The sequence below is a fragment of the Pteronotus mesoamericanus genome, unplaced genomic scaffold (genome assembly GCF_021234165.1).
Source record: "Pteronotus mesoamericanus isolate MK-2021 breed Mesoamerican mustached bat unplaced genomic scaffold, CSHL_Meso_final contig_180, whole genome shotgun sequence".
Lineage (NCBI taxonomy): Eukaryota > Metazoa > Chordata > Mammalia > Chiroptera > Mormoopidae > Pteronotus > Pteronotus mesoamericanus.
Genome location: NW_026555076.1, coordinates 88,623 through 104,748, shown reverse-complemented (window position 1 = coordinate 104,748; position 16,126 = coordinate 88,623). Strand labels below are relative to the sequence as shown.

The 16,126-nt window shown below is 34.3% G+C and overlaps 1 protein-coding gene across 4 annotated transcripts in view; it reads left to right on the top strand.

The window, feature by feature from the left end:
• The window catches only part of CLOCK (clock circadian regulator), a 118,087-nt gene that overhangs the window by 75,629 nt on the left and 26,332 nt on the right, over window positions 1-16,126 (top strand). For all 4 annotated transcript variants that reach the window (XM_054566753.1, XM_054566752.1, XM_054566754.1 and 1 more), the window contains 7 exons: window positions 2,689-2,809; window positions 4,373-4,486; window positions 4,626-4,744; window positions 6,535-6,617; window positions 6,832-6,938; window positions 12,620-12,767; window positions 13,313-13,388. In XM_054566753.1, coding sequence (XP_054422728.1) covers window positions 2,689-2,809; window positions 4,373-4,486; window positions 4,626-4,744; window positions 6,535-6,617; window positions 6,832-6,938; window positions 12,620-12,767; window positions 13,313-13,388 — 768 coding nt within the window. The remainder of the gene's footprint in view (window positions 1-2,688; window positions 2,810-4,372; window positions 4,487-4,625; window positions 4,745-6,534; window positions 6,618-6,831; window positions 6,939-12,619; window positions 12,768-13,312; window positions 13,389-16,126) is intronic.

Here is a 16,126-nt window from a genome sequence, read left to right as displayed (position 1 = left end):
ATTGATTTCCTCACACTTGCTTAACTGTGCTCCTCAGAAAGAATATATTAGATTTATAACCAAGTAATATAGGAAAGATAATTAACCACATTACACTTAACAGGGTCCAGGACTAAAAGGGCCACTATTAAGATACTGGGTGAGCCTTTTCTACTCTTCTTAACTTGATAGTTTGGAAATACAAACACAAATGTGTTTTAAGAAAGTCAGTACAGTGTTTATCTGCGGTATGTAGAAATAGAGTATAGAATTTTTTTGGATAGTTATATAAAAGTTATGGAAGTGTATTTGTTAGGGCCAGAATGTTTTATGCCTGTACATAAGGAACACAGTTGTTTAAAAACATGTTATATTCAACATATATTTAACTTTTTCTCAGAGGATTTTTCAGTCCTTTCTAAGCAGCAACTCTGTACAGCAGTTATTTAACTATCAGTTGTCTACCTGAGGGAAAAGATAATTCGTAACAGATCATAATTTCCACAAAACAATCGCATTAACCAAATGTAGAAAAAACAGGTTGTTGATTTATGTCATATAAGTAAGTCAATAGAAGTTACATTTTTTCTTCATGAAAATGATTAAAGGAGATAAAAGGACCAAGATAGTTGTCTTTTTTTTTTTTTCCTTTCCCTTTGACTTATATTTGGGAACTGAGTGGATGGAATGGCAATATCAAGTATGATTAGCTTCATTTAGAGATTTTAAGTGTAGTGGTTAATGGAAAATTTGACTCATTAGTTAATTAATTAGTTGCCTGCTAACTGATACTTCAGACAATAAAGTTTCAGGGGAAGTACAATGGTGGAAGCAGTACTGGTGATCCTACCACTCTCTGTACTAACCATTCATATTCTTTTCTCTATGAATATGAAACACCTATCAGTTTATAGCTGGAAAAGCAAGGGTAACATAAGTAAATTTATAATTTACTGAAATAGTTAAAGAAATTGTCAGTGAGAATAAATAATAGTAGAAAGCTATAATCATTCCCAAAATGAAAGTTTTGGTTCTTATTTTTTTGTTAAAACTAATTTTAACATTACTATCAATGCCTCTATTTTATTTTGTCAATAAAAGGCAATTTTCTATCAGTTGCATTACACATGCCTGAATTTTCAGTGCATAACTTCTAGAGCCTTTTCAGACTTCGAGAAAAAAAATTCTTGTTAAAATACAGATGTATTTTTAGTTTGGTTCCCACATAAGCCTTTACCAAATAACTCCTCCATTTAGAATCATTTTTTGTACTAATAACTGTTACATGCAATGCACTCTGTTAATGTGCCTTGATTTGAAGGGAAGGAGATAAAATATAAAAGATAGGTCCTTTAATTAACCTAGGGCAGTAGAACATAGGTATTAAAATACAATTGACAGACATTTTTAATGGGAAATGAATGATAGAAATAATAACTACTGAAGGAATTTTATTTTTTTTACTGTGGATTGTGGTATTAAGAGAATATATTTTTGAAGGAAATATGTTAACTGGTTCTTTGCAAGTTGGAGGGCACAAGAATGTGGAGAAAGGGGAAGACTTGTTCCATTTCATGGGGTGAACTTTGAGGGCTGGAGGAAAGAAATGTGAATATATTGCTCATACAGAGAGTATCAAAAAACTCTTCTCCCACCTCCCACCTCCGTAGAGGCTAGGCTGTCTTTTGTTGTTGTTGTTATTGGAGGGTTTTGTTTTTTAGGCTGTGAAGCTGTTTCTTCAAACAAATTTTTACAATGTTTAAAATATAAACAAGATAAAAGTGGAGCTGCTTTTGTGAATACAGCAAGAAAGACCCTTGGCTCTGCCTTCGCAGCTCCTTTTCACTTCTGCCCTCCACCGTTACCTCCACGGTCCTTGAGATACCACTTCACTATCCCCAGGATTCCTCAGAGCAACTTGAAAATTTAGAAAAACCAAATAGAATAGACTGGATTTGGTAGAAAATATGAGGTCACTGATTTGTTTTGTTGTCAGTGGTCCTTACGATAGGAATTGTCATACTGATCTTTGATTCCATAGCCATGGCATATTTTAGGCACCCTGCTGTTTGTCAAATTACAGTTGATTAATGAATCATAACTAAAGTCATATTTAAGCAAGAATTACAATGTTTGACGTATTACTTGTCCTTTGTGGGGAGGGGTAACTAACAGCAGGGCTTTTTAACAATGGGACACAGGGTATATAGATGGCTGGAAAAGATGAAATAAAAGAGAAAGGACACTTTGGACAACTAAAATGACACAAAAGTCAAATCGCTTTGCTTAGCCTGTGGCTAGTCCTTTGGTCCATTGTTGTAGTATATACTACCATAAATTACCAGAGATTTGGATATTTGGTAGGGCTATATCTTGTAGCCAAAGATTTTTCTAATCAACTTTCTTAGTCCTGTTATATTTTAAATGTTCAAATCTGGTGAAATTTACCTTTGTGTATCATTTATCAGACTTTCCAGGTCATATTGATCATGGACCTGATGGAGACACTAGTATCAGAGGCATGGCGATTGTCTTGTCTTCCACCCTCTCTTGTTTTCAGAGCTGTGCTCTGTAACTTGATGTTTGTCAGTTTTCACAAATAATCAAAAGTTAATCACATATTCACCTGCTGTTTTAAGAGTGATTATATACTCTTAAAATGCATGTCTCATGAATCACTAAAGTTATTTTCTTAAATTTCTTTTTCAGTCTGATCTTGTGGATCAAAGTATATTTAATTTTATCCCAGAGGGGGAACATTCAGAGGTTTATAAAATACTCTCTACCCATCTGCTGGAAAGTGACTCATTAACCCCTGAATATTTAAAATGTAAGTAGTAACTGTTATGCTAAAAGCTAAATATATTTGGTCATGTTATACTTTGCTTTTGTAATTTTGTGACAAACACAGACACGTTTAACTAATTAACACATAGCATTGATCCATATACCGTATTAGATCATTTTAAAATTTAAAAACTATATAATATGGAATTATTACTGTATTTTAAAGTCTGAACTCTATTCCAGAGTATATTGAAATCCCTTTTTTTTTCTTGTTAGACTATTTAGGCCATAAAACTGTATTTTACACAAAAATGGAACTTTGTAATATATTTTTATTAATTTTTAAATAAAATATTTTATGTAATGAGAGAAAGTTACACATTTTCATTTTCACTATAATCAACCAATTGGCCACTGAAACTGGGAAAAAAATAGCTTCTATATTTTTAAGAATTTTTTTAAAAAGATTTTATGTATGTATTATTAGAGAGAGGAGAGGGAAGAAAAAAGAGAGGGAGAGAAACATCGACTGGTTGCCTCTTGCATGCCCCCAACTGGGGACCTGGCCCGCAACCCAGGCATGTTCCCTGACTGGGAAGCGAACCAGCAACCTTTCAGTTCATAGGCCAGTGCTCAATTTACTGAGCCACACCAGTCAGGCTAGAATTATTAAATAAACAAAATTGTTTACTTTAATAATTAATAATTTATTGGATATATCTTATGTGCCATACACTTGTGCAGTATCATAGAAGTGCCAAGAGCAGTGAAAAATAAGTTTCTGCCTTTGAGATGTACAAAAATAAATACTATGGTATAATCAGACATTTCTCCTCGATTCATTTGACCAGAATACCTTATTTTCTTTATTGAATTACCCTCTATAAAATCTGCAATTATTATAACATTATATTTGGTCATTAGGTATTTTCTTTAATCACTTTTTTCATGATTTTTAAATTTTGACTTTTCTGTTAATACCGATACTAATTATTTGAAAATTTCTTGGTATTTTGAATTCTCAAATTCTATAGAAAACTGTCCAAGAACTGAGATACACACACACACATACACACACACATATGTCTACGTAAGTATGTATGAATGTATACCTTTGATGTCAATGGGTAGGTAGCCTATCAGAAGGAGATGAGAAAAATTTGAGACTGGGAACAAATTTAAAAGTAGAAAGAAATGACTCAAAGAAAGAGAATGTGTGGATGCTAAAGGAATGAATAACAGTGGTGTGTCCTGGTCCCAGAGAAAATCGTCTGTTCATGGTAGACATAGAGGCATTAACTTAAAATGGGAAGCAAAACTTTTCTTTGAAATTAGAGTGAAAAATGAGAAGGAAGGACAGATAAACATAGGGAAATACAGAATTGCTTATATCAGAAGATCTATTTTCTCTATTAAGAATATGAGATCCTCTCCAAAAAAGGTACTACTTTTACAGTACTACTCTACTTTTACGGACTAAATAAGATGTCATTGAGGGGCTCCTGTTAGAGAAAATGCTATAAACTTACACAACTTTTATAATCATTTCATGTGATACAGCACTCTTGATAAATCACAGGTATATCATATTTTTTCTCCCACTCAGCAAAAAATCAGTTAGAATTCTGTTGTCATATGCTTCGAGGAACAATAGACCCAAAGGAGCCATCTACCTATGAATATGTGAAATTTATAGGAAATTTCAAATCTTTAAACAATGGTGAGTTTGACTCTTCTCTTAAAATGTATTTTAATCTGGTATTCTTTCATGCTATCAAATACATGACATTAATGTTTGAACATCAATAATAACTAGATTTTACTGGAGTAAGTGATAACATATTTCCTTTTTGTTTTAGTAACTACTTCAGCGCACAATGGTTTTGAAGGAACTATACAACGCACACACAGGCCTTCTTATGAAGATAGAGTTTGTTTTGTAGCTACTGTCAGATTAGCTACACCTCAGTTCATCAAGGTATGTTTCTAATTTTATTTCCTAAATGGGATTTAATTTCATATTTTGAGAACAGCCTTTATGTATTTTTTTGCTGTTTCCAGAATAACTGAAATTTCATGAAAACATTAAAGGCAGTGATAGCCATGAGTCTTTAAATATACATGATCATGATATTTTTGAAGCCAATAATGACTTACCAAGGCACTTACTAAATTATAGAATTGCATTTTGAAATATACATCCTTTGCAGCTAACCAGTGGCTGTATATCACTGTTGTCCTGCTTTTGTGTAAAATATTAGTATGCTTTTTTTGTATAGTTCATAACCTACATTAAAGGGAAAAGGCCAAAAATGTAGGTAATTTTAAAGATTGTTTTTGGAATTTTCTTTAGAAATATACAAGTGGCTTTTTACATGTAATTTACCTTTTCAATTTTAAAATTAGATAATTTGTTTTTATTTCATGTGTCTTACAAGCAGATGATTAGTAGGGAAATGGGCAGGTGAAATAATTCAACGATGAGAAGACAGTGGCTGGAAGTAAGCCTAAGATTTTAAATTTAGGGAGATACCATATTTATAGGACAAATTACTGAATTAGCAGTTAGAAGATCTTAAACCAGTCTCCGCTGTCTTGTTTTAATCTTAGGAAATAATAGCTGTGGATAATATTAAGTGCTTATTACATGCTGTATACTATACATGCATTATCTCATTTAATTCTTAAAACAACCCTATAAGATAGATGCTAGTGTGATCCTCATTTTATATAGAAAGAAACTGAGGCTTAGGGAAGTTAAAAGTTACTGTCTCAAAGTCAGAGCTATTAAGTGGTAGAGCTGGAATTGACTGTAATTCTTTTTCTCTCCAAGTCCAAACTCTTAATCACTGCGTTGTGCTATATAAGGTCATTCAAGGACACAGAGGCAGGTTGGAATACAGCGTTGAGTATGACTAGAGTCTAGGGTTACTGTGTGTGTTGGGGGGGGGGGGGGGTGATTGTGGGAGATGATGTTAGAAAAGTAAGCAGAGGCCAAAAGTGAAATATATTTCTTTTTTTCTTGTTTGTTTCTCAATGCTGAAGATTTAAACTTTATGCTAACAGAATAAGGAACCATTTAGGTTTTAGGCCGGGAAGTTATACAATCATATTTAGGTATCAGTGAGATAATTGTGGCCAAAATAGAAGATGGGATGAAGGACAAGGAGACTTGTTTGGAGAGATGCTGTGGCAGTAATGTGAACTGGTGATGGCAAGGGACTAGAATCTAAACTGAGATACCGAAGATGGATGGGATCAAATGGATTTTTTAAACTTAGATAAGTAAATTTGAGAGGATTTAGTAGTAGGCATTTAGATGGTGAAAGGTGAAAACAAAAGTGTATTGTGACTCAGATTGCTGGACTATTGTATTGGTACGATACAGGTATATTTTGTAATGAGATGGAGAATTGTTTTAACTGGATATAAGGAATAAAGCAGTAAGTTCATTTTAGGAAATATTGAGTTGGTGATGTGTGGGGACATCCAGACAGTTAGAAATATGGAACTGTAGTTCAGGAGAGAGAGTTGACTTCAGAATTAGGGTTTATAGGCATGTGATTGAATGGAGAAATGTGTAGAGGAAGTACTCCCCTAGACGCCTGCATTTATTTATTGCCATATTTTTAGTACTAGAAATTAAAATATGTTAAAAAATTGCTTAGGGAAAAGTTATCTATCAATGACTTTTATGGCTAACAGTATTTAGCATTTTTCTTAGGACAGAAAAGTATTTCTGAATTTTAATTACTAATTTATTTGTAGGAAATGTGCACTGTTGAGGAACCCAATGAAGAGTTTACATCTAGACATAGTTTAGAATGGAAATTTCTATTTCTAGATCACAGGTAACTCCATTTTTAAATTTCATAAAAAAGTAATAGTCATATGATTGTTTAAATTAATGGATTTCAAGGACAAACGTTTTCTAATTTGGATGATTAAGTCCATTATCCATTTTTCAAAAAATAAAGGTTCCCTTTATTTTTATTCCAATTGATTTCTAGTTGGAATATCCCTCATTATGGAAAAAGTTATAACACTGTTTTATATGTAATTTAGGGCACCACCCATAATAGGATATTTGCCATTTGAAGTTTTGGGAACATCAGGTTATGATTACTATCATGTGGATGACCTAGAAAATTTGGCAAAATGTCATGAGCACTGTAAGTAGAATTTAATATTTCTAGTGATAATAACTGTTTTTAATCATATAAAGAACTATTGTATTAATAGGAGGAGGTAAACAGACTTTTAACCATTTTGTATTTTTGAAATATAATAAATTTTATTTTATATGTATAACCAATCCAGTAAGAATCATAGATTAACTTTAAATTAAACTTGTTCCTACTTTATGTATTTTAGTCTGTAATAGTAAGTACAGTTTTATAATACGACATGTAATAAACTTTGTGCTGAAGTGTGTAAGTGTTACATCTGGAGTAAGAAAAGTAGATTCCTTTGAAAATACAATAGTATGTCAAAATATTAGAACATTATTTATAAATTTTGAGTTATAGGTATGTAAGTCTAGCCAGGAGGTAAGTACACATTTAAAGAATCTCTTAGGAAACTCCTAGTGTGTGCTTAATGTTACGTGTTGTTATTGTTATTAACAGCAGACATATTATCTCATTGTGCCCTGCACTGTTCTAAGCAATTTATTCATCACCACAGCTCTAGAAAGTAGATAATAATATTTTCTCCACAAGTAAACTGAGGCACACCAAGACCAAGTAATTTGCCCACAATCTGGTAACTCATTGGTGGTAGCAGTGGGAGTAGAGTCTAGACCTACCCCTTGACCATATGGTAGTTATACTTTGTTTCAATGATAGGTTTTATTTGCTTTCCTTACCCATTTCCCCAAATCTACCCTCTTTAATAGCCTCCAGAACAAAATTAGAGATTTAAGATACTTTCAGGATGCCTTACGCTGTATGAAAATTAAGAATGTTTTATGATAGCGTCAACTACATGGAAGATTTTTAGAGTCACGCCATTTTAGCACAAAAGCAATCATCATTTACTTCAAACCACATGGGCACTAAACTCATGATCACACACACACACACACACACACACACACACAAATTGATACTGATTCTTGATTAGCAGTTAATAAGGTTTGGTCAATTGAGTGCCAGTTCATTCAAAATGGATTTTGTGGTCAAGGAAGACTAGAAAACACTTTCAATCAATCCAATACCCCCAACTCATGCCCCCCGAATCTTGACATACAATAACATTCTTAAGTTTGTGAGAAGACTAAATAAACCTGTTTAACAAAGTTTCCCAAATTAATTTAACTATAGTCCCCTCAGCCCTGACCGCCCCCCCCCCACCCTTTACGGTTTAATATCTGTTAAGGCTGCAGAGCTTACAGTCTACAGGGAGTGTTTTGGGAAATGAAAATTTTTAAAAAGCTGCGGTACAAATACTTGTATCGGACAAGATAGACTTTGAAACAAAGGCTATAATAAGAGATAAGGAAGGATGCTACATAACGATAAAGGACGCAATCCAACAAAAGAATATAACTCTTGTAAACATTTATGCATTCAACATGGGAGCACCTAAATATATAAAGCAAATCTTGATGGGCATAAAGGGAAAGACTGATAGTAATACAGTCATAGAGGGGGATTTTAATACCCCATTGCAGTCAATAGATAGATCTTCCAGTCAAAAAATCAACAATGAAGCAGCAGCCTTAACTGACACACTAGATCAGGTGGACTTAATTGCTATTTTCAGAGCATTTCACCCCGAAACAGCAAAATACACATTCTTTTCAAGTGCACATGGAATATTTTCTAGGATAGACCACATGTTAGGAACAAATCTCAGTAAATTTAAGAAGACTGAAATCATATCAGGCATCTTCTCTGACCATAATGGTGTGAAACTAGAAATCAATGTCTAGAGAAAAAACTGAAAAACAAACAAACATGGAGGCTAAATAACATTATTAAATAATGAATAGGTTAACAAAGAGATCAAGGAAGAAATCAAAAGATGACTTGAAACAAATGAAAATGAGAACACACAACCCAAAATTTATGGGACACAGCAAAAGCAGGGAAATTCATAGCATTATGGGCCTACCTCAAGAAATAAGGAAAATCTCAAATAAACAATCTAATTTTATACTTCAAGGAACTAGAACAAGAACAAACAAAGCCCAAAGTGAGTAGAAGGAAGGAAGAAGTAAAGTCTAAAAAAGCAATATAAAAGATCAGTGAAACTAAGGGCTGGTACTTTGAAAAGGTAAATAAGATTGACAACCTTTAACAGGAGTCATCAAGAAAAAAAGAGAGAGGACCCAAATAAAATCAGAAATGAAAGAGGAGAAATAACAATTGACACCAAAGAAATACAAATGAGTGTAAGAAAATATTACAGACAACTATAAGCCAACAAATTGGACAACTTGATTGAAGTAGATAAATTCCTGGAAACATGCAATCTTCCAAAACTGAATTAGGAAGAATAAGAAAATCGGAATAGGCCGATTAAAACTAATGAAACTGAAGCAGTAATTAAAAAACTCCCAACAAACAAAAGTCCTGGGCCAGGTGGCTTCACGGGTACATTTTACCAAACATTCAAAGAAAAAACTAACACCTGTACTTCTCAAACTATTCCAAAAAATTCAAGAAGAGGAATGGACTCCCAGGCTCATTGAAGAGGCCAGTATTCTAATTCCAAAACCAGATAAAGAAACTACAACGAAAGAAAATTGTAAGCCAATATCCTGATGAACATAGATGCTGAAATCCTCAACAAAATATTAGCAAAGCAGATCAAGTAATACATTGAAAGCATCATACACCATGATGAAGCAGGATTTATTCTGGGGATGCAAGGTTGATACAGTGTCCACAAATCAATAAGTATGATATACCACAGAAACAAAATGAAGGATAAAAAACACATGATCATATCAATAGATGCAGTAAAAGCATTAGATAACCCCCAGCACCTATTTATGGCTATATGATAAAAACTCTCAGCAAAGTGGGAATAGAGGGAACATATCTCAACATAATAGAGATATATGACAGACCCACAGCCAACGTGTTACTCAGTGGGCAAAAACTAAAAGTGTTTTCCTTAAGATTGAGAATAACACAGGGATGTCTACTTTCACTATGGTTATTCATCATAGTACTGGAAGTCCTAGACACAGCAGTCAGACAAGAAGAAGAAATAAAAGTTAACCAAACTGAAAAGGAAGTAGTACATCTGTCATTGTTTACAAATTATGAGGTACTGTATATAGAAAATGCTAAACATTCCACCAAAAGAACTACTAGAATGGATACATGAATTCATTAAAGTAACAAGATACAAAATAAATATCCAGAAACCAGTTGCATTTATATATTAATAATAAATTATCAGCAAGAGACCCTAAGAGAACAATTCCATTTATAAATGTGTTAAAGAAAAATACCAGGAATAAATTTAACCAAGGATGGTAAAGAAAATTATAAGACACTGAAGAAAGAAATTGAAGAATATACAAATAATTGGAAGCATATACCATGTTCATAGATAGGAAGAATTAACATCATTAAAATATCCATACTACCCAAAGCAATCTACAGATTCAACACAATTTCTATGAATATACCAATGGCGTATTTCACAGAACTAAAATAAATACTCCAAAAATTTATATGGAACTACAAAAGACCCCAAATAACAACAATAATCCTGAGAAAGAACAAAGTTGGAGGAATCATGCTACCTAATATCAAACTATAGTAGGAGTCCATAGTAATCTAAATAGCATGGTGGTGGCGTAAAAACAGACATATAGATCACTGGGACAGAATATAGAGCCCAGAAACAAATCCATACCTTTATACTCAATTAATATTTGACAAAGGAGAAAAAAACATAAAACGGTCTAAAGAAAATGTGTTCAATAAATGGTGTTGTGAAAATTGGACAGGAGTATGCAAAAAAATGAAACTCAACCACCTTCTTACACCATACAAAAGAACAAACTGAAAATGAATTAAAGACTTAAATTGTTAAACTTGAAACCATAAAAATACTAGAAGAAAAACATAGGCAGTAAAATCTCAGACATTTCTCACAGCAAAATTTTTTCTGACATATCTCCTCAGGCAAGAAAAACAAAATAAAAAAAAATAAACAAATGGTCAAACTAAAATGTTTTTGCTCAGTAAAGGAAACCATCAACAAAATGAAAAAGACAGCCCACTAAATGGGAGAACATATTTGCCAATGATACATCTGATATGGGGTTAATAGCCACAATTTATAAAGAACTTAAAAACTCAACACCAAGAAAACAGTCCCAATTTAAAAATGGGCAAAAACTTGAATAGATACATGTCCAAAGAGGACGTAACAGGTGACCAATAGAGATATGAAAAGATGATCAGTGCCATTGTCATCAGAGAAATGTCAAAATCACAATGAGATATCACCTCATTCCTATCATAATGGCTGTCATAATAAATCAATAAATATCAAATGTTGGCGAGGAAAAGGAGAAAAGGGAACCCTAGTGCATTGGTGGGAATGCAGCCATTGGTGCAGCCATTAAGAGTGGACCTGCCCTGTGACTCAGTGATTCCACTTCTGGAGATATATTCGAAGAAACCCATAACACTGATTTGAAAGAATATATGTACTCCTATGTTCATTGCAGTGTTATTTACAACAGCCAAGATTTGGAAGCAACCCAGATGTCCATCAGTAAGATGAGTGGATAAAAAAAGCTGTGGTGCATTTATACAATGGAATACTACTCAGCTGTAAAAATGCAGGAGATCTTACCTTTGGTGACAGTATGGATGGACCTGGAGAATATTATGCTAAGTGAAATGAGCCAGTCAGAGAAAGACAAGTACCGTATGATTTCACCTGTATGTGGAATCTAATGAACAAAATTAAGTAACCTGTAAAATAGAAACAGACTCATAGATACAGAGAATAGACAGACAGTTGTCAGAGAGGAGGGGGATTGGGGAGCTGTGTGAAAAAGATGAAGGGATTAAGCACAACAAAACAAAACAGAACTCATAGATCATAGTATGGTAATTACCAGTGGAAAAGAAGAAGTTGGGATAGTTGGAGGAAGGTAAAGGGGGGATAAATGGTGATGGAAGGAGACTTGACTTGGGGTGGTGAATACACAATACAATTTGTATGATGTGTTAAAAGATTGTACGCCTGAAACCTATATATTTTATTAAAGAGTGCCACCCCAGTAAATTCAGTAAAAGTAAGAAATAAAGATTAAATATACTTATTTAGCAATGTTTCCCAGATTAACCACAAAACACCCTTTTTTGGCTTAATGGCTGTTAAAAGGCTATAGAACTTGAAATCTATAGAGTTTTGGGAAATACTGCACTTCTTAGTTACTTCCTATAATTAAGTTAATCTGATTTTGATTAGTTAATGTTTAGAATTAAATGTCACAAAGATACTGCACCTGCCAGGGTACAGGTGGGAAAAAACTCAAGTGTGATTACTTACTGCTTTTACCTTCAGTATATCTGGGCAGGAGGAAGTCAGTATGTGAATATTTTATTCTTGAGTATTTGGAAATGTATTATGTATGAAAAGTATCTAAACTCAGCCATAATTGGCTGTAAATTGGACACTGTGGAAAAGTAATTGCTTGAGACCTTAGATATACAGAATAGCCTTTTCTTACAATTTATTTATTTATATTTATATATATGTTACTGAAAAGCCAAAAGAATTGTATATATAGAAATAAGTATAAATGATAACCTTTGTTAAAAAGATTTATTACTTATAATATGAATCAAAAATATTTTTCTCTTCTTAGTGATGCAGTATGGGAAAGGCAAATCATGTTATTACAGGTTCCTGACCAAAGGACAACAGTGGATTTGGCTTCAAACTCATTATTATATCACTTACCATCAGTGGAATTCAAGGCCAGAGTTTATTGTTTGTACTCACACTGTAGTAAGGTATATTCTTTTACTGGATTTCTGAACTATAGAAACATCCATAATGATATTGACAGTGAATTTTGTATGTATAACTTGTTAATGAACTACAAAATGGTTTTCCTCATTTGACACACTGTTTCAATATACTGCTTATTTACATACATTACATAGCAATAGAATGCAGGTGCATATAGATATTCTTGACATAAATTTTATGGTTTAGAGCAGATGTTGTAACTGTGTTTTATGTACCATAGTTAATTATATAAATGGAAAACTGGAGTAGACAGGCATACTCTTTAATTTCTCTTAATTTAGGAACTATGCAGTTACAGATTATTTACATTAGATACCTAGAAAATTCAATTTGAGGTACCTAGAAAAATGCAATTCAAGTTAAGATATTGTACACTATCTTAATTGTAAATATGTAATAGCTTTGTGTAGCATATGGAGAATAGTCTAGAATGAGTAAGACACATAGCAGACAATGAATGGGTGCAGTTCTGCAGTATTTTAAATGAGTGACTGAACACGAAAATTCTATTTTTTTAAATTTGTAGTTATGCAGAAGTTAGGGCTGAAAGACGGCGCGAACTTGGCATTGAAGAGTCTCTTCCTGAGACAGCTGCTGACAAAGTATGTATCTTACAGTTTAAATTAAATTTTTTCATTTCATTTCTGTGAAAGAAAAACTCAGTAATTTATAGGAAAATTATTTTTCATATATTTTCTCACTTGTGCCACGGTTCAATTTTAAATTTAATATTAAATTTCTTTTCTGCTTCTAAAAAAGATTTGAAGGGTCAGCCCTTGCCAGGTAGTTCATTTGATTGGAGAGCCATCCTGTACACCAAAGGGTCATGGGCTTGATTCCTGGTCAGGGCACATACATAGTTTGTGGGTTACATCCCCTGTTGGGGCACATAAGGCAGGCAACCAATTAATGTTTCTCTTTCACATTAGTGTTTCTCTCTCTCTCTCTCTCTCTCTCTCTCTCTCTCTCTCTCTCTCTCTCTCCCTCCCCCCTTCTCTCTCTAAAACCAATAAAAGCATATCTTCAGGTAAGGGTTTAAAAAAACAAGATTTGAAGGATCTGCTTTTTAGTAATAATTGGGTGAGAGACATGTATGGTCTCAGATTTAAACCAACATTTATTTATTGCCTACCACACAGTAGGCTCTGGCTAGGTTCTTTATATGAACTACAAAACAGCTTTTACTCCTTAGACATCCTTCCCTGGTAGGCAATATCCCCACTTTGAAAATATTGAAACTGAGGCTCTAAGAGGTGAAAAGCCTCCCCTAAAAACATGGCTAGGAAGTTGTAGTCAGAATTTGAACTCTGGTTTCTTTTTTTATTACATCATGTAGAAGTGTAGTGTATTAGTTACTTATGGCTGTGTAACAAAACTTAATGATATCAAATAACACAGTTATTAATTCATAGTTTCTCTGGTCAAGAATCCAGTTACAGTTTAGTTGAGACCTCTGGTTCTGAATTGTTTATCAGGCTGCAGTCAAGGTGTCAGCCCAGGGTCTCTTACAAGGCTGTAATCAAGGTGTCAGTGGAGGCCACAGTGATCTCAAAGTTCATCTGGGGCAGAATCTGTTTCTAGGCTCACTTTGGTTGTTGGAAGGATCTGATTCCTCATGTGCATTTGGACTGAGGGCCTTAATTCTCTTCTGACTGGTGGCTGCAGTTCACCCTCAGTTCCTTTCCTGGTGGCCCTTTCCATCAGAGCAAGAATGCAGGAAGATCCAGAGAGAGAAAAATCAGCAAAGTGAAAGTCAGAGTCTTTTGTAACCTAATCACAGAAGTGATATTGTGTCACTTTTGTCTGTTCTGTACATGAGAAGCAAATCATTAGGTCAGTCTACAGTCAAGGGGAGGAATTATAAGGGAGTGACTAAGAGGAGGTGTAGGAATCATCATGAGGCATGTCAGAGGTTTCCCAGCATGGGTATTTTTGACTTGAAGAAAATAAGTGAATGAAGAGAGTCAAGAATCTATATAAAAAGTGTGTTGAACAGGCAGCCTGCCAGGGGACAATATGGGGGATTATCCTTCCATCATTCAGTAAACTTCATTAAGTACCTTCTGTGTGCCAGGAACTGTTGAGCATGACTCATGGATCTGATGTGAAAGAATGTTTCAAAGAAGCTTTGTGTATATACATAGAGGAAGATGATCCAGTATATTTTAATAAAAGAAATTTTCTGAGAAAAGTAGTTAAATCTAGGGTTTCTGAAATGAGGACCATTATAGAAACTGAAATAATATAGATTGTTCCCCCATGCCTCTTTTTTCCTCACGCCAGTGTTCAACCCTAGTAAATTCAACCAGCCCTACTTCCAAAGTATATTCCAACTGTCTCCTTTCTCACCATGTTTACTGTTACCACCATGGTCCTCTGGGAGTTTAGGGAAGAGGTCCATTTTTGACATATTTTTGAGAAACTTCAGTGTATGGGTGGATTGGAAGTCATGAGTCTAAATTTGATCACCAAGGGAATGGGTGTAAAGAGAGATGACAACCAAGTACTAAGTATTAGTGTTGGGGCACTCCAACAGTACGAGGTGAGAGAGACAAGGATGAATCAATCACAGAGGAGATAAGGGGAAATAGCCTGTGAGGTAGGAGTAAAAGCAAAAAGCTAAATTGTCCTAGAAGGTTTAGGGATTGAATGACTGAGGTGGAGTAGAGGAAAAGTTACTGGAGATGAGGAGTTCCTAAAAAGCAGAGAGGCCGGGCAGGACAGGATCTTCGATGAGTCATCCATGTGGACTTTGAAATTCTGTAGGAAGATCGGAATTAGGATGAAGAGGAAGATTTTGAGCAGTCAGATGCTGAATTCCAGAGGTGCTTATAGTACGTTGTCTATAAACTAAAGTGACATCTTTATTGTGTTTCTTTTTTACACTTTCTTTATTGTTTTAATGTGATAAAATATACTTAATAGCCGTGGCTGGTGTGGCCGAATGGACTGAGCACTGGCCTGTGAACCAAAGGGTCACTGGTTTGATTGCCAGTCAGGTCACATGCCTGGTTGCAGACCAGGTCCCCAGTAGGGGCTATGCGAGAGGCAACCACACATCTTTGTTTCTTTCCCTCTCTTTCTCCCTCCCTTTCCCTCTCTCGAAAAATAAATAAAATCTTTTAAAATACACACATGCACGCACACACCCACACACACTTAACAAAATTTACCATTTTAACCAATTTTAAATGTACAGTTCAGTGGCATTAAGTACATTCACACTGGTGTACAGGCATCACCACCATCCATCACCAAGAACTTTTTACTTTCCCCAGCTGATACTCGTATCCATACCTATTAAACTGTACTCTGTTCGTCCCCTTTCTCAAGCCCATGG